Here is a 17,924-nt window from a genome sequence, read left to right as displayed (position 1 = left end):
ATGGCCCTCTTCGTGGACTCTGGCTTCTCTCTGCTGAAGCAGAACCAGCACAAAGACGTCATGGAGTTTAAAGCGCTATTTGAAGAAGAAGAAGAAGAGGAAGATGAAGAAGAAGAAGATGAACCGGATCACTGCAAAGGTAAGAATATCATTCAGATTCATTAAAATAACTAAATAATTCGTTTTATTGTATTTTTTTAAGTAACTTTGGCCAATATGACACGTTTGATGGAAAACGTCACAGCAGAAATTAAATTTTAAAAAAAGGTGTGTAAGCAAGCACATATATATATATATATATATAAATAAATATATACTTATATATACATATAAATATATATATATATATATATATATATATATATAAAGATAGATATATATATAAGGCCTATGAACATAAAAAAATTTAAGCAAATTGCCCCAAAATGTAACTGTAAAATAAAAAACAAACATTTGTTTTACAGCGTAAGTTTCGCTGCTCATGATTTCTTTTTATTTATTTATCGTAAACTCACTGCGTTTCCATCATAAACAATTAAATGTAATTATTTAAATGTTCTCTCCCTCGCTCTAAATGTATGTTATTGATTATTTATTTATTTATTATTCACGTTATTATTTATTATCTGTAAATGCAGTCAGCTATCCCTCCCTTGATTGATTTATTATTATATATTATACTTATTATTTATTATGTTTAAATGCAGTCTGTTTGCCCTCCCTTGATTGATTTATTATTATATATTATACTTATTATTTATGATGTTTAAATGCAGTCTGCTTGCCCTCCCTTGGTTGGTTTATTATTATTATATATATATTATAGCTATTATTTATTATGTTTAAATGCAGTCTGCTATCCCTCCCTTGATTGATTTATTATTATATATTATACTTATTATTTATTATGTTTAAATGCAGTCTGCTTGCCCTCCCTTGGTTGGTTTATTATTATTATATATATATTATAGCTATTATTTATGATGTTTAAATGCAGTCTGTTTGCCCTCCCTTGATTGATTTATTATTATATATTATAGTTATTATTTATTATGTTTTAATGCAGTCTGCTATCCCTCCCTTGATTGATTTATTATTATATATTATACTTATTATTTATTATGTTCAAATGCAGTCTGCTTGCCCTCCCTTGGTTGATTTATTATTATATATTATATATATATTATAGTTATTATTTATTATGTTTAAATGCAGTCTGCTTTGCCTTCCTTGGTTGATTTATTATTATATATTATATATATATATTATAGTTATTATTTATTATATGTAAATGCAGTCTGCTATCCCTCCCTTGGTTGGTTTATTATTATATATATTATATATATATATATATATATATATATATATATATATATATATATTATAGTTATTATTTATTATGTTTAAATGCAGTCTGCTTGCCCTCCCTTGGTTGGTTTATTATTATTATATATATATTATAGTTATTATTTATTATGTTTAAATGCAGTCTGCTTGCCCTCCCTTGGTTGGTTTCATGATGAGCAGCCCGCACAGAGGGCGCCGTGTCCTCCCCGGAACCGGACCGGACCGGTCTGATGGAGGGCCAGAGGAAGAGGAAGCGGACCATCTTTAGCCGAACCCAGCTGTCCGAGCTGGAGCGGGCCTTCGCGGTGACCCCGTACCCGGACATCACCCTGAGGGAGAGGCTGGCCGCGCACACGCACCTGCCCGAGAGCAAGATCCAGGTGAGGAACCAGGACCAGAACCAGAACCAGGACTGAGACCCTGCTGCAGTAAAATGAGAGGTTTTCTAAAAAGGACCCTGGTGCTCAGAGACACTACCACGTTAGTCCACAGGGGGCACCAGAACCAACACTACCACGTTAGTCCACAGGGGGCACCAGAACCAACACTACCACGTTAGTCCACAGGGGGCACCAGAACCAACACTACCACGTTAGTCCACAGGGGGCACCAGAACCAACACTACCACGTTAGTCCACAGGGGGCACCAGAACCAACACTACCACGTTAGTCCACAGGGGGCACCAGAACCAACACTACCACGTTAGTCCACAGGGGGCACCAGAACCAACACTACCACGTTAGTCCACAGGGGGCACCAGAACCAACACTACCACTTTAGTCCACAGGGGGCACCAGAACCAACACTACCACTTTAGTCCACAGGGGGCACCAGAACCAACACTACCACGTTAGTCCACAGGGGGCACCAGAACCAACACTACCACTTTAGTCCACAGGGGGCACCAGAACCAACACTACCACTTTAGTCCACAGGGGGCACCAGAACCAACACTACCACTTTAGTCCACAGGGGGCACCAGAACCAACACTACCACTTTAGTCCACAGGGGGCACCAGAACCAACATTACCGCTTTAGTCCACAGGCGGCACCAGAACCAACACTACCACTTTAGTCCACAGGGGGCACCAGAACCAACATTACCACTTTAGTCCACAGGGGGCATCAGAACCAACACTACCACTTTAGTCCACAGGGGGCATCAGAACCAACACTACCACTTTAATCCACAGGGGGCACCAGAACCAACACTACCACTTTAGTCCACAGGGGGCACCAGAACCAACACTACCACTTTAGTCCACAGGGGGCACCAGAACCAACACCACATGATGACAGGAACAAAAACGTCTTTTTTTTTTCTTCTCAGGTTTGGTTCCAAAACAGAAGAGCCAGAAGCATCAAGACCGTGAGACTCCCCAAGTCCACCAAGCCCACCCTGGGAGGTAGAGGCGTTGCTGATCCCTCCCCCGGGCCCGTGACCGCCGGGTTCCTTTCCTCAACCACCCTGGCGGAAATATTCAGACCCGATCAGAACCACTCCTGCGAGGACGTCCCGCAGATCTACGCCGACTGGATCCAGATCTACAGCAACCCCGTGTCATCACCGCCATCTTCCTCGTCTCTCCAGCCCACGCCGGGCTCCTCAAAACCCTCGGAGCCTCGTCTGTGGGAGGAGGACCACCACCACCACCAGCACTACCAGCACCACCACCACCAGGAGCACCAGCAGCAGCACCAGCAGCACCAGCAGCACCTGGGACCGGCGCTCCCCGGGTTCCTCCCTGGTTCTTTTCCTCAGCCCGGCAGCATGCCGCCTCACCACCCGGCCTCCGCCCGGTCCTACCAGGCCTTCAGGAACTTCAAACCCCAGAGCGAGGCTCCTTCTGGGGCCCATCAGGCCGCGTACGGAGGATGCACGGCAGGTGGAGGTCACACCTCTGTGGACCAGGTGGTTCCTTCCCACCCTCAGCCGGTGTACTGGGAGGTGGCTCAGGGCCAGGGACACCATCACCACCACCACCACCACCCGCAAATGGGACCTCAGACCTCCATGGGCTACATCTCAGACCTGATCTACAACGCCGCCATCGTCACCAACTTCCTGGAATTCTGATCTGGGAACTATTATTCCCGGATACTTAAACTCCTTTATATTCTCCCGTCCTGTTTGTTTCCAGCGCCGACTGTTCCTCAAACATCTGTCTCCAGTTGTTGTTGTTGTTGTTATTGTTGTTGTTGCCGGGTTTCATCTTTTTGTGTGTTTCCGGTCGTGCTTTTAATTACGTTTCTGGCTCAGTTTTCAACCAATAATCTGACTTTTAGACACAAATTTAAACCATATAAATGTCCACTTTTCAACCGTGAATAACCTTAATTTAAACAGACAAGTAGACGTATGATAAACATCTATTTGACATATTTAACGTGGGTTTTATTTGTACTAAACAGTCGGATCACTGAATTGACGCAACGTGTGTTTACGAGCGTTTCGCCTTCATTTAAAGAGACAGTACACCCCAAAAATACACATCTGTCCACTTACCTATTTATTAATCTAGATTGTTTTAATGTGTGTTGTTTTGGGATATTTCTCCAATGTAAAGTGACTAAATGGTCAAAAAATATATATAATAAATGAAGATATGCTGCAAACCATCATGAACAACGACTTGTGCAATGAAGTAGACATTTAGGGTTCGTACTATCTAGACTGATAAATATAATAAATTGAAAAACGTTACGCGCTTCTGATTTTAGGGTGAACTGTCCCTTTAAGACCAGCAGGCAAACTTTTAAATTTAAACATTTAGTGTCTTGAATAGAAACAAACGTTTTCGGTCGATATAGAGAAATTTAAAATAACGTTTTTGGCCTCATGTAGTTTAAAATCAGACTTTATTTACTGTTCATTTACAGCGATATTACACATTAAAATTATACGTTTTCTCCCTTTGATGTTGAGGAAGAAACCATTTTATTTTAAACAGTTTTATTTTTTTAAATGATTAAAAAATAATGATAATCAGTAATTGGACTTGTTGTCCAATGTGAAATTCTTTTTAACATTTTTAAATATTAATTAATTACATTTTTAAAAAAAGGTAAAGTTTAAAAACATAAATGCTTTCAGCTAAAACAACAAACAAACAAAGAAAGAAACAACACACAAACATAATCCTGTTTTAATCAGATAAAATAAAACTCTAAATCAATAAAAACTCTGAAAACTGAGCCCAAGAAACAGTAAAATAAAACGTGCGTTTTGAAGAAGTTCGTATTTGTCGTCTCGATGTTATTTTCGTGTTTTCGTGACACAAATTCTTTCAGCTCCTGTTATTATTATTTTATTTTTTTCTTTCTCCCGCGGCATGTTTTAATGCTTCAGTATTATCTTTCAAAACATCCTGATTAAAATGATTCCTTTGTGCTAAAGATACCATGACAGAAATAATTATTTTCTGAGTCAAAATAAAACGTCCGATACTGTAGATATCAGAATGGGGGGGCGGGGGCGGGGGGGGGGGGGGGGGGGGGGGGGGAGTAAATTAAAGCCAGAGCTCAGGGGTCTATCAGCTTACAGCCTCTGTAATTCTGCCTGGATTTAAGTTTTTAAATATTATTATATATATATATAATACAGAGGCAAATATGACAGAGATCTCTGCATATCATAATCATCTTTAATACCGAATAATCTTTCAGTAAACCTTTAATCCGGGTGTCAAATCTCAGATATCTTAGGGAGATACTTTTTTATTTTATTTTTTTTGTGTGTTCCAGATGTAGTTACATCTTTTAATCTGTTTCCTCTGATACGAACTGGAGGATGGGATAGTTTACCGAAAGAATAATAATAATAATAATAATAATAATACAAAAAGAAAATGAATGTGGAAGAAGGGATCAGAGTCGTTTATGAAATAAGACACATGGTGTTATTGTTCTTGTTTTTTAATTCACTTTAAAGCAGCGAGAAATGAAACATCAGCACATAACAATAACAGTGTTATTATTATTATTATTATTATTATTATTATTATTATTATTATCTGACGCCACCAGCTGGAGGGTTATTTACTTCGCTCAGTTTCAGTAAACAGAAGTATAACTAATACTTTTATTTTTGTAGTATTAAATTATACTTCTTAAAAGATAAAGGTGGTGATATTCTATCTTTGAGGAAACGGACGCCACGTTTTATAGATGTTTAATATTATATTTAATATATATTAATATATATAATATTATTTAACAGTAACTGATGATATAAAATATACTAATAACTCAAATAGCAGCTTAGTAATAGATAATAGATACTTATTAATAGATAATACTTATTAATAGATAATTGTAGATATGTATGAACAAATAATAGATACTTAGTAATATATAATATATACTTAGTAATAGATAATATATACTTAGTAATAGATAATATATACTTAGTAATAGATAATAGAAGCAACTTAGTAATAGATAATAGATACATATTAATAGATAATACTTTTTAATAGATAATAGATACTTATTAATAGATAATAGATACTTGGTAATAGATAATATATACTTGGTAATAGATAATAATATACTATTTATAGATAATAGTAGATACTTAGTAAAAGATAATAATATACTTAGTTATAGATAATAGTTGATACTTAGTAATAGATAATAGATACTTATTAATAGATAATAGATACTTGGTAATAGATAATAGATACTTGGTAATAGATAATAATATACTTAGTTATAGATAATAGTAGATACTTAGTAATAGATAATAATATACTATTTATAGATAATAGTAGATACTTAGTAATAGATACTTTGTATGACGCTTGTGTTAAACAAGCGAGTTTTGGGCTTAATTTTAGGAACTCATAATACAATTCTCTTCCTGAATGATGTATTTATTTTATTGACAACAGTCATAATTAATAAGCTTGTGACACATTCAGTGTTTCTTCTCCTGGCGCTCGGCCATTAATCTGTTGAACGCTCTGTGAACATTAATATTATATCATATTATCAAAACCACAGACGTAGGTTTCAAACTGGCCCTCTAGTTTTAGGATTTGGGGGAGGAGTCGTTCATGTTTATTAATATTTGGGGACCGTTTCAGCCGAGAGTCCATTGAAAATACACACGGAACCATTTTACGTGGAATTTGTTGACAAAAACAAAAATACAGACACAAGCGTTATCCTTTTAACATTTATACATCTACATTTATGGGACATTTGAGCTCACAGACAAAAAAACAGTAACTCGCATAAATCATTTCCAACGTCTCCTGAACGTCTCCACAGTATTTCATGATCTGCATAAACATGCGAGAGTGAAACGTTATGAATTAAACACAAAAATACAAATACGTCAGACAACAGGACAGAATAATTGTATTTATAAGTATAAATAAATAAGAAATATCTTTTTTCTTCATTTTTGATTGTCGCTCCTTTTAACCACGAGGTCGGCGGTTCGATTCCCCAACTCTGACGGTCCGTACGTCCGAGTGTCTTTGAGCGAGACGTTGAGGTTCCTCCCCAGATGTGTCAGATGTTTCATGTGTCAGATGTTTCATGTTTCAGATGTTTCAGATGTTTCATGTTTCAGATGTTTCATGTGTCAGATGTTTCATGTTTCAGATGTTTCATGTTTCAGATGTTTCATGTGTCAGATGTTTCATGTTTCAGATGTTTCATATGTTACATGTTTCAGATGTTTCATGTTTCAGATGTTTCATGTGTCAGATGTTTCATGTTTCAGATGTTTCATATGTTACATGTTTCAGATGTTTCATGTGTCAGATGTTTCATGTTTCAGATGTTTCATGTTTCAGATGTTAGATGTTTCATGTGTCAGATGTTTCATGTGTCAGATGTTTCATGTTTCAGATGTTACATGTTTCAGATGTTTCATGTTTCAGATGTTACATGTTTCAGATGTTTCATGTTTCAGATGTTAGATGTTTCATGTGTCAGATGTTTCATGTTTCAGATGTTTCATGTTTCAGATGTTACATGTTTCAGATGTTTCATGTTTCAGATGTTACATGTTTCAGATGTTTCATGTGTCAGATGTTTCATGTTTCAGATGTTTCATGTATCAGATGTTTCATGTGTCAGATGTTTCATGTTTCAGATGTTTCATGTGTCAGATGTTTCATGTGTCAGATGTTTCATGTGTCAGATGTTTCATGTTTCAGATGTTTCATGTGTCAGATGTTTCATGTTTCAGATGTTTCATGTGTCAGATGTTTCATGTGTCAGATGTTTCATGTTTCATGTGTCAGATGTTTCATGTGTCAGATGTTTCATGTTTCATGTGTCAGATGTTTCATGTGTCAGATGTTTCATGTGTCAGATGTTTCATGTTTCAGATGTTTCATGTGTCAGATGTTTCATGTTTCAGATGTTTCATGTGTCAGATGTTTCATGTGTCAGATGTTTCATGTGTCAGATGTTTCATGTTTCAGATGTTAGATGTTTCATGTGTCAGATGTTTCATGTGTCAGATGTTTCATGTTTCAGATGTTAGATGTTTCATGTGTCAGATGTTTCATGTGTCAGATGTTTCATGTTTCAGATGTTTCATGTTTCAGATGTTAGATGTTTCATGTGTCAGATGTTTCATGTATCAGATGTTTCATGTATCAGATGTTTCATGTATCAGATGTTTCATGTGTCAGATGTTTCATGTGTCAGATGTTTCATGTATCAGATGTTTCATGTATCAGATGTTTCATGTGTCAGATGTTTCATGTATCAGATGTTTCATGTATCAGATGTTTCATGTGTCAGATGTTTCAGATGTTTCATGTATTTTGGTGCGCGACCACTGAAGTTAAATGAGTTCTTTCTGTCTCTAAAAAAGGTGGAACGTCAGATAAAGTATTTATATATATATATATTTTTTTTTTTATACAAAGAACAGATATTCAGTAATTTTGAAACGTTCCTGCTTCCCTTCAGCGTCACTTTGAGTGAATTCTCGACATCTTTCTCTCAGAAGTTCCACCGACTTTCCACGACGGATAAATAATATGTATTTTTTTAAAAAGCATAAAAAGTCCTTGTTCTAGTCAGGGGGGCGGGGGGGGGGGGGGGGGGCTACGGTTCCCCCAGCTCGCCCTCCATGGTCCGGACCAGCACGTACAGCTCGGCGAGCCCGACGACGGACGCAGTGATCACCGCCGCTATCACTCGCTGGAAAACAAACAAACAAACAAACAAAAGTTAGGTCAGTTTTAGGGGAAAACAAACATAGTGAAACGTCTGTGCGTGTCTGATAACATGGCCGCCGTCGCCACATTATTTAAAACGCATGTTTGAGGCTCCCTCACCGCGCCGGTGTCGGTGAACAGGTACTGACTCCCCATGTAGGAGCAGGCGAACGCAGCGACCACCGTCACCAGGAAGTTGAACACGGTCGCCACCACCGCTTTGACCGACCGCACTGGAAGAGGGAGAGGAAGAGGAAGAGGAGGAAGGAAAAATGAAGGAGAAGAAGAGTTAGAAGAAGAAGAAGAAGAAGTAGTAGAAGTAGTAGAAGGAGACAAAGAAGAAGGAGATGAAGAAGAAGAAAAGAAGAAGAAGGAGAAGAGGAAGAAGAAGAAGAAGGAGAAAAAAGAAGAAGAAGAAAAAAATGAAGAAGAAGAAGAACTCTTTCAACTCGTTCATAACTCCGCCTCCGATCTCCAGATGGTGGTTATATAATAAGAATAATAAACACTCACCTTCCTGTCCAAAATCTGCTATTGTTCCATTGCGGCTGATTTCCTAAAAGACAAAAGAAAAAAATATTCATTGCGTATAGAAAATCTATTAAAAGCGTACGTGACCAGCTCTCCATATTTAATATAATACCGCAATGCGATCTCACAGCATGGAATCACAGCTTCGACGAAGCCGTTTACGACGTAAACAAAACAACGCACCTGCGTGTTGACGTTCCGCGTGATCCGGCTGTACTCCTCGTTGGCCAGCCTGACTTTGATCCTCTCCAGACGGGCGACCAGCTCGCGGTTCTGAGGGAGAAAAGACGACGAGTTTAGTTTCTTTATTCTCACCTTGGAACGCTGCGCTCTGAACCCCCCCCCCCCCCCCCCCCGAGACCGGCTCAAGGGTCCTCAGGGTGACTTCCAGCTGAGGTTTCCCACGGTCTGTGAAGGCCACAGGTTGGACTCACCCTGGGGGGCTTCACCACCTCCGGCAGGTGCAGCGAGCCGCCGTCCAACAGCTCATGGAGGTAGAAAGGACGCCCTGCAGGAACCATACATTAACATTATTAACGGATTCTAATACTGCATGCATATATATATATATATATATATATATATATACACATTGATATTAGCACATACAACTTTACCCTGGGAGCTTTAGTGAATTAAATAATATGAAGTACTGCAGTTTAAATAGATATTTACTTTATTAATCTTGCAATTCGCTACAGCAGCATCTATACATAGAGGTAAGCAATAAAATATTTAAAAAAGCACAATACATCAAGAATAATGAGAAAAATACACAATATATTAAATATATATAATAATATTAAATTAACTAACAAAGCAAACAAAACAACAGTGCAAAGATGAAATGCTGTGTTTCTTTACTTGTTGACTGAAATAAAACAATGCATCCTCTTTTCTACCTCAAATATATATATATATAAACATATTGTGAATACTGTTATTAGTTATTCTATTTTAAGAAAGACCTTGGTCCTGGAGGTATTTCTGCAGCGTCCTCGCCGCACTAAAGGACAGGATGGTCGGCTCCGGCTTCCCGAGACTCTCCTCCAGTTCTTCTCTCAACCTTTCGGGCAAACACGAGTCGGTCTTTTCCAAAAGCTCCGTCAACTTATCTCTGAATTTATCCCCGAGGACGAATGCAGAAGCCATGTTTTAAAATAAAAGAATAATCCACTCTGAACCCGGAAGTGTTTTTTATTTTGTCTTGTGACACGATGACGTTTTCGCTCACGTGACCGACTGCGGAAATATTTATATTATTATTGGGCTTTTTTAAAATGTATTTTGTTTTACCGAATTTCTTTTATACTCTTTGGAAACTGATTATGTTTAATAAAAAATGGAAAAATAATGTTTTATTCCACATTCAACTCGGATGTTGGTCACGCGAGGTCCTTCGGTGCGTTCATGGTCTTCCCTTAAGCTCCAATAGTGGAGTGGTTTTTTTCAAAACAGGCGTAACGTGTAATAAACATACGGCGAAAGCAGGTTGATGTCAAAATAAAGTAAGTTTTAGACAATATTCTTTCACGTGGAAAATAATGTTTTATTCAACATTCCACTGAAATGTAGGTCACGTGAGGTCCTTCGGTGCCTTCAAGGTCTTCTCTTAAGCTCCAATAGTGGAGTTTATGTTTGTTTTAACAGGCGTATTGGCAATACGCATGCGGCGAAAGCAGTTTGGTGTTAAACTTAACTAGTTTTTAGAAAATAAATGTCACTTAATGTCTTATTATTAATTGCATTCCGCCTGTTTTAAAAAAAAGATCAGATAAATTCAAGTTTAGCATAAAGTTCTCGTAAAATACGACTCTCTCCGTTGGTCCCTGAACGCAGCGTCGTTACACCGCTCGCTGTAAAAGTACGCGTACGTGTACGTGAGCGTGCCCGCCAGTGCTCTCGGCTGTAAAGATGGCGGCCTGCGCGTTGCGCCGAGGCTTTCTGAGCGCCGTCAGTAAATACAACAAGAAACACGCGCACAGAATCCTGAGCGCCGTCGACGGGTTCGAGGGGTTCCGACCGCGGGTCCAATGCCGCGCCTGCGCACTACCCGGCGGCGTCCAGCAGAACAGGTTCATGTCGTCACGGTGAGCGTGCGTTCCCCTTAAAGATGGCGGCCTTCAAAGACGCGTTGACAGCTGCCTCGAGACGGGGCACGTGACCCGAGCGTTTGTTTTGATCTCGCCGCTCCCAGGCGAGATCGTTCTTGTTTGTTTAAAAAAAAAAATGTATTTAAATAATTGTTAATCCCCTGTAGTTAAACGATCTGTAACTTAACTAACATACTGGTGTCCAACAGTGAATTAATGCATTTTATTATTTGTTTTTGTTTATTTAAACACTTATTATTTACTAAATAGCACTTTATTTACACACACTTTTACTATAACATCTGTTTAATTAAACGTATTACATATATGCAGTCTTTAAACACTTATTATTGACTAAATAGCACTTTATTTACACACTTTTACTGTAACATCTGTTTAATTAAACGTATTATATGCACCATTAGATTATGTAATACTTATCAAATACCTTCTTGACTTTTTTTCCGGTGTAAAATATTCACTTATAATTTAGTTTTTTACTAATATTATACTTGACGTAACGCATAATTTTGTTTCGCTTGAGTCCTCCCACAATGGGCCTTTTTTTTTCAATCCCTTATTGACACACAATAGACAATACAATAAAAACAAGAATAGATCATAAAGTATAAAGTGTATTTTAATAAGAAAAGACAAGATGTGCAAAGGTGTCGAAGGAAATTGTCCTGTGGATGTGAGAGTCTGATCCTCCTAGTTACATTTATTGTGTTTTGACAAGACAACAACCACAAAGGTGACCTTTCTGCATGACCCCCCCTGCATGCACCATGCAGATGACTCTTTATTTTGAATACAATGAGCATTGTTGTTGTGACTGGTGGATCCTTGTGTGTTCTTTAAGAAGTAATCCGGTCGTATCTGAGAGTTTATTTGCTAAACATGAACGTCTGTGAGAGGAAGCACAAGGTGTGTCGCTCACTTTTAGTTTGTGTAACCTTCATGTTGTTGTGTGTGTGTGTGTGTGTTGTTGCGTAATCACACGGCCGTTGCGTCACACTTATTGGCAGGGAACGCCGTTGGGTTTGAGATTTGTCGTCTATATTTAGATGTGATTTATCTCCGGTGACATTTATCAGACTGTTTTCAGGGGGAGAAAAACAACGGAGACCTGCAGAGGCCGTCGTGTTCTGATGTGCAGTGAAGACATCAGGACGCTCCCGGGGATTTCGGTCTCCTGTTGTGCTGCATTCACATGCAATCGGGGAAACAACGGATTTCATGTTGGCCGGCCTCTCCGGCCAACATGAAATCTGTCGCGGTGCGCTCCGTTGTCGCTCCCTTGTCGCTCCGTTGTCGCTCCCTCGCGGAGAAAGTTGTTTATTAATATATTATAATGTATTATTTATTTATTATTTGTTACGGTGTGATGAGCAGAAAAGTCAAATGCGTGACTAGACTAATGACATGATTTTATTTTAATTGAATATATTAGTGCATTTTATAAGACTAAAGATATGAACTTCGTCACATTAAATGTATTTAAAATATATGAAAGCCATGAAAAGAAAATGCAACAAAAAAAAAACTACAAAATTATTGCATATTGTACAGAGGTTGGAAGTGACTTATTTATGTAGTCCCTCCATAAAGGCTGCACAATTATGTAACAATTTTAAAAAATATTTTCATATATCCATGCTATCTAATTTTTATATGCTTATAAATTGTATTGCCCCAAAGAAGGCACAAAACGGTCTTTTTATTCGGTGAAATGGAACCGGTTCGCAGCACGACCTCTGGCCAGCACGCGGTGTGACTCGACCTCTGGAAAGACAACGCACACACGAGATCACAGCGCTGCGTTCAGGAAACGTTGGACGCTCTCGATTCGTTTGCAATAACACAGAAAACGACAGAAGGATGCGAACGAGATATCCGAGCGCGGTTTAGTGACGTCTCACCGGCAGATTGTTGGTGATGCTCGGAACTTTTTATTATTGTGTGTGTGTGTGTGTGGTGCATCCTGGTGTGTGTGTGTGTGTGTGTGTGTGTTCCCTGCACACACACACGCACACGCTGTCCGTTTCATGCTCTTCTGCTGAGCTGACAGTTTTATCCAGTGACGTGCCAACAAACATCGCAATGCGCCAATATAAGCAGCAGGAAAGACTGCTAGCAAGGGGATATATATATAAAAAAGCTAAAAATATATATATATATTTTTTTAATTTAAATTAATTGTCTGGAACCAAAGACACGTAACGTCAAGGCGACTACTACATATGAAATATATATATATATATATATATATATATATATATATAAACGTCTCCCTCCTGAACACGAGTGATTTACAAAGCTGACATATATTCTGAAGCAGACGGAGAAAAAACAAAAAAACATTTGGTTTCATCTGTAAACCACATAAAAATCAGGTTGTTGTTCTTACACAATACATGATAAGAAAATGACCTTAAACCAACCTACAGCGTGATATTAAACCCCGCAGTCCATATATCCACCTCGTTAATCCCCCACTCTTCATCTCTGTCGATAAGATTAGCTTTACAAGTATGCGTGTTATTTATTGGAAGTGACCAGCTGGTGTGTGTGTGTGTGTGTGTGTTAGTCTGCAGAGATTAGAACGATATTCCTCTTGTTGACATCTGAAAATTCAAGGTGTTTTATTCAATCTTGTCAAAGTTGTGATTGAGTTTTTTCCCTTAAAGGGATGAATGTAAATCGTCTTTATGCGAAAATCCTGAAGCCGCTTCTCTTCACATCTGAGATTTCCTTGTCGAGACTCCTCAGGGATTTATAAACCGTTTGTCCAGACAGGAAGTTGTTTTGATCTCAGGGGGCGACTCCTCTGGTTGTATAGAAGCCTATGCTTCATGTGTTAAAGCTGCATTCTCTCTACTGACCACCAGGGGGCGACTCCTCTGGTTGTATAGAAGTCTATGCTTCATGTGTTAAAGCTGCATTCTCTCTCCTGACCACCAGGGGGCGACTCCTCTGGTTGTATAGAAGCCTATGCTTCATGTGTTAAAGCTGCATTCTCTCTACTGACCACCAGGGGGCGACTCCTCTGGTTGTATAGAAGCCTATGCTTCATGTGTTAAAGCTGCATTCTCTCTACTGACCACCAGGGGGCGACTCCTGTGGTTGTATAGAAGTCTATGCTTCATGTGTTAAAGCTGCATTCTCTCTACTGACCACCAGGGGGCGACTCCTCTGGTTGTATAGAAGTCTATATAAAATGACTCTACTTCTCTCGATTTATTTCCTCAGTAAACATTTAGTTTATGGTCTCAATCTCTAGTTTCTCACCACACACACACACACACACACACACACACACACACACACACGGGGTCCAGTGTGTAATGGTGTTGTCTGTTTGGCAGGAGCAGGCCTGAAGGGAAGATTTTGGAGACGGTGGGAATGTTCGAGGCTGTGAAGCAGCACGGAAAATATGAAACGGGACAGGTGAGCACACACACACACACACACACACACACACACACACACACACTGGTCCATATTAATAATCTATCTAATGTTCCGCTTCATTAAACCTATAAATCTTGTTTCAGCTGTTTCTCCACAGCGTGTTTGGCTACAGAGGCATCGTCTTGTTCCCCTGGCACGCCCGGCTCTACGACCGAGACATCACCCCCCCCATCCCCGAGAGGTAGACCCCACCCCCACCCCCCCTTTATGAATGAGACTCGTTTTATCTTGAGATTTTATTTGTACGTCTTTTTATTTGTACGTCCTCCAGCAAACCGGAGCCTCCGGGAGCCCACGGCTCCAAGGAGGTGAAGGGCAAGACTCACACCTACTACCAGGTCCTGATCGACACCAGGGACTGCCCCCACATCGTGAGTGGGTCCTTCCTCTTCCAGGACGTTTAACGAGCCGGAGAAACGTACTCGTCTGTTGAGAAGCTGGAAGTCTAGCGCCTGTTGTGACTTGTTGTTGTTGTTGTTGTTGTTGTTGTTGTTGTTGACAGTCTCAGAGGTCCCAGACGGAAGCGGTGACGTTTCTGGCCAACCACGACGACAGCAGAGCCCTGTACGCCATCCCAGGTACGCAGACCGGTTCTGGGTTTCGTCCTCATGGGTTCTGGGTTTCGTCCTCATGGGTTCTGGGTTTTGTCCTCATGGGTTCTGGGTTTCGTCCTCATGGGTTCTGGGTTTTGTCCTCATGGGTTCTGGGTTTTGTCCTCATGGGTTCTGGGTTTCGTCCTCAGGGGTTCTGGGTTTCGTCCTCAGGGGTTCTGGGTTTCGTCCTCAGGGGTTCTGGGTTTCGTCCTCAGGGGTTCTGGGTTTCGTCCTCAGGGGTTCTGGGTTTCGTCCTCAGGGGTTCTGGGTTTCGTCCTCATGGGTTCTGGGTTTTATCCTCATGGGTTCTGGGTTTCGTCCTCATGGGTTCTGGGTTTCGTCCTCATGGGTTCCGTCCTCATGGGTTCCGTCCTCATGGGTTCTGGGTTCCGTCCTCATGGGTTCTGGGTTCCGTCCTCAGGGGTTCTGGGTTTCGTCCTCAGGGGTTCTGGGTTTCGTCCTCAGGGGTTCTGGGTTTCGTCCTCAGGGGTTCTGGGTTTCGTCCTCATGGGTTCTGGGTTTTATCCTCATGGGTTCTGGGTTTCGTCCTCATGGGTTCTGGGTTTCGTCCTCATGGGTTCCGTCCTCATGGGTTCCGTCCTCATGGGTTCTGGGTTCCGTCCTCATGGGTTCTGGGTTCCGTCCTCAGGGGTTCTGGGTTTCGTCCTCAGGGGTTCTGGGTTTCGTCCTCAGGGGTTCTGGGTTTTGTCCTCATGGGTTCTGGGTTTTGTCCTCATGGGTTCTGGGTTTTGTCCTCATGGGTTCTGGGTTTTGTCCTCATGGGTTCTGGGTTTCGTCCTCAGGGGTTCTGGGTTTCGTCCTCAGGGGTTCTGGGTTTCGTCCTCATGGGTTCTGGGTTTTATCCTCAGGGGTTCTGGGTTTCGTCCTCAGGGGTTCTGGGTTTCGCCCTCAGGGGTTCTGGGTTTCGTCCTCACTGGTTCTGGGTCTGTTTCTTCTGTCCTTCAGGTCTGGACTACGTGAGCCACGAGGACATCCTGCCCTACAACTCTGCGGAGCAGATCCCGATCCAGCACGAGCTGTTCGAGCGCTTCCTGTTGTTCAACCCGGCCAAATGTAAACGCTCTTCATCCTCTCTTCCTCTTCCTCACAACAAACCTCTTTAACGAAGCCGTGAGGTGTTGAAATACTTAAATTAATTATTATTATTATTATATAACTTATGAACTCAAATATCAACTACGTCCTTTTACTATAAGTCCTCTGTGGCTTATAATGAGCCGTTTATATATATATTAGAGATCAATTATGATTTCATATTGTTATTATTAACCTTCGCCGAGTGGTCATTTTTCCTGACTGGAGCTTGAACGCATCATAACAGAACCAAATGGAACCTCCGCTAGCTGTTAGCCGCTAAAGCTAACTAGCTCTCTTCCTGTCTCTTTCAACACAGATTTTGTTTTTCTTTACAAAAACATAAATTATCAGACTGGAAAGCATCGCTGCCGACCTCCAGATCTCATATTCTTATTTAGGGCCGACAGCGCAGTAACATTTTATTTCATGTAGCTATCGTAGCTGCTTTGTAGGCAGTCGGCCATGTTGGATCTATTTACTTCGTCCTGCACAAAGTGGTAAAGATGTATTTTTACTGTGATTTAATGGCGGTAGTATAACATCACCCATCCATCATATTCCTATTAAAATGCATTTCCCTGATTTATTAAAGTGTGTTTTCTTCTTGCTCCGCCGTGGTGGTCCTGCAGCGCCCCCCTTCACGGCCAGGGACACCCTGAAGGCCTGGCAGGAGAAGAACCACCCCTGGCTGGAGCTCTCGGACGTCCACAGGGAGACCACGGAGAACATCCGGGTCACCGTGATCCCCTTCTACATGGGCATGCGGGTAAAGGACCGTTCTGGGTCTGCAATCAAAACCCCCGTTTGTGGTTTTCCATGAACCCTAATGTGTAAATTCTTTATCCTCTCAGGAGGCCCAGAACTCCCACGTCTACTGGGTGAGTAGCGGGTTGGGTTTTATTATCCGTCACCGGGACTGTAAACCTCAATTTAATATTTAATGTTGCTTTATTGGCATGAAAGTTTAAAAAAAACAATTAAATACAATGTTGCCAAAGTATCAAAATATAAAAAAACGGCACATTTTCAAAGTTGCTTTAATTGTGATATTGTATATATTTCATTAAAATTGAATATTGACAAACATTAAAACAACATTGATATTCTAATGAAATATTGACGGCATTACAATTAAAGTTTTCGGTACAATAAAAAAATAAAAATATTAAATACATTTAACTGCTACGGCTCTCAAATACTGGCATATTGTAAATAAAATTGATAAATAAAAAGTCTAATATTATTATGAGACCTGTTTAACTCCTGAACTGCTGCAGCTTGGACTCGTTTAAGCACTTTAATGTTTTTAAATCTGTATCGTGTCTGAATACAGTTTCCAATACACTTATTATTATTATTATTATTCCTGCAGTGGCGGTACTGCATCCGTCTGGAGAACATGGCCAGCGAGGTGGTCCAGCTCAGAGAGCGGCACTGGAGGATCTTCAGCCTGTCGGGAACCCTGGAGACGGTCCGAGGACGAGGGGTCGTAGGGCGGGTCAGTGTACACACACACACACACACACACACACACACACACACACACACACACACACACACACACACACACACACACACACGCATATATATATATAT

The 17,924-nt window shown here is 40.3% G+C and overlaps 3 protein-coding genes across 5 annotated transcripts in view; 2 read left to right on the top strand and 1 right to left on the bottom strand.

Moving 5' to 3' along the window:
• LOC117741833 (homeobox protein SEBOX-like) lies at window positions 1-3,700 on the top strand. Its single transcript, XM_034549064.1, has 4 exons — window positions 1-139; window positions 1,528-1,727; window positions 2,680-2,907; window positions 3,112-3,700. Exons 1-4 carry the CDS (start codon window positions 1-3, stop codon window positions 3,424-3,426), a joined length of 882 nt encoding a protein of 293 aa, XP_034404955.1. The 3' UTR covers window positions 3,427-3,700.
• A 4,537-nt stretch (window positions 3,701-8,237) lies between these two features.
• On the bottom strand, window positions 8,238-10,473 carry tmem199 (transmembrane protein 199). Its single transcript, XM_034548889.1, has 6 exons — window positions 10,039-10,473; window positions 9,505-9,578; window positions 9,254-9,343; window positions 9,053-9,095; window positions 8,660-8,772; window positions 8,238-8,522 (listed from the first exon to the last, which is right to left on the bottom strand). The coding sequence occupies exons 1-6, from the start codon at window positions 10,220-10,222 to the stop codon at window positions 8,427-8,429; spliced, it is 600 nt and encodes a 199-aa protein (XP_034404780.1). The 5' UTR covers window positions 10,223-10,473; the 3' UTR covers window positions 8,238-8,426.
• Window positions 10,474-10,497: 24 nt separating this feature from the next.
• The window catches only part of poldip2 (polymerase (DNA-directed), delta interacting protein 2), an 8,682-nt gene continuing 1,255 nt past the window's right edge, over window positions 10,498-17,924 (top strand). The window contains exons 1-9 of one of the 3 annotated variants that reach the window (XM_034548888.1): window positions 10,498-10,578; window positions 14,532-14,613; window positions 14,721-14,818; window positions 14,909-15,008; window positions 15,140-15,215; window positions 16,197-16,304; window positions 16,958-17,094; window positions 17,180-17,206; window positions 17,701-17,826. In XM_034548888.1, coding sequence (XP_034404779.1) covers window positions 14,569-14,613; window positions 14,721-14,818; window positions 14,909-15,008; window positions 15,140-15,215; window positions 16,197-16,304; window positions 16,958-17,094; window positions 17,180-17,206; window positions 17,701-17,826 — 717 coding nt within the window. In that variant the 5' untranslated portion in view covers window positions 10,498-10,578; window positions 14,532-14,568. Of the gene's footprint in view, window positions 10,579-10,920; window positions 11,161-14,531; window positions 14,614-14,720; window positions 14,819-14,908; window positions 15,009-15,139; window positions 15,216-16,196; window positions 16,305-16,957; window positions 17,095-17,179; window positions 17,207-17,700; window positions 17,827-17,924 lie in introns of those variants that run through there. The other 2 variants (XM_034548886.1, XM_034548887.1) reach the window with 2 other exon arrangements.

The sequence above is a fragment of the Cyclopterus lumpus genome, chromosome 13 (genome assembly GCF_009769545.1).
Source record: "Cyclopterus lumpus isolate fCycLum1 chromosome 13, fCycLum1.pri, whole genome shotgun sequence".
NCBI classification, from domain to species: Eukaryota; Metazoa; Chordata; class Actinopteri; order Perciformes; family Cyclopteridae; genus Cyclopterus; species Cyclopterus lumpus.
This window is presented reverse-complemented; position numbering and strand designations above follow the sequence as displayed.

Coding starts and splice junctions, on each gene's coding strand:
- LOC117741833 (XM_034549064.1), top strand. CDS start 1: ATGGCCCTCTTCGTGGACTCTGGCTTCTCTCTGCTGAAGCAGAACCAG. Junction 1,728..2,679: donor TGCCCGAGAGCAAGATCCAG/GTGAGGAACCAG, acceptor TTTTCTTCTCAG/GTTTGGTTCCAAAACAGAAG. Junction 2,908..3,111: donor TCCAGATCTACAGCAACCCC/GTGTCATCACCG, acceptor TCTTTTCCTCAG/CCCGGCAGCATGCCGCCTCA.
- tmem199 (XM_034548889.1), bottom strand. CDS start 10,222: ATGGCTTCTGCATTCGTCCTCGGGGATAAATTCAGAGATAAGTTGACG. Junction 9,344..9,504: donor AGGTGGTGAAGCCCCCCAGG/GTGAGTCCAACC, acceptor TTTCTCCCTCAG/AACCGCGAGCTGGTCGCCCG. Junction 9,096..9,253: donor CGCGGAACGTCAACACGCAG/GTGCGTTGTTTT, acceptor TTTGTCTTTTAG/GAAATCAGCCGCAATGGAAC.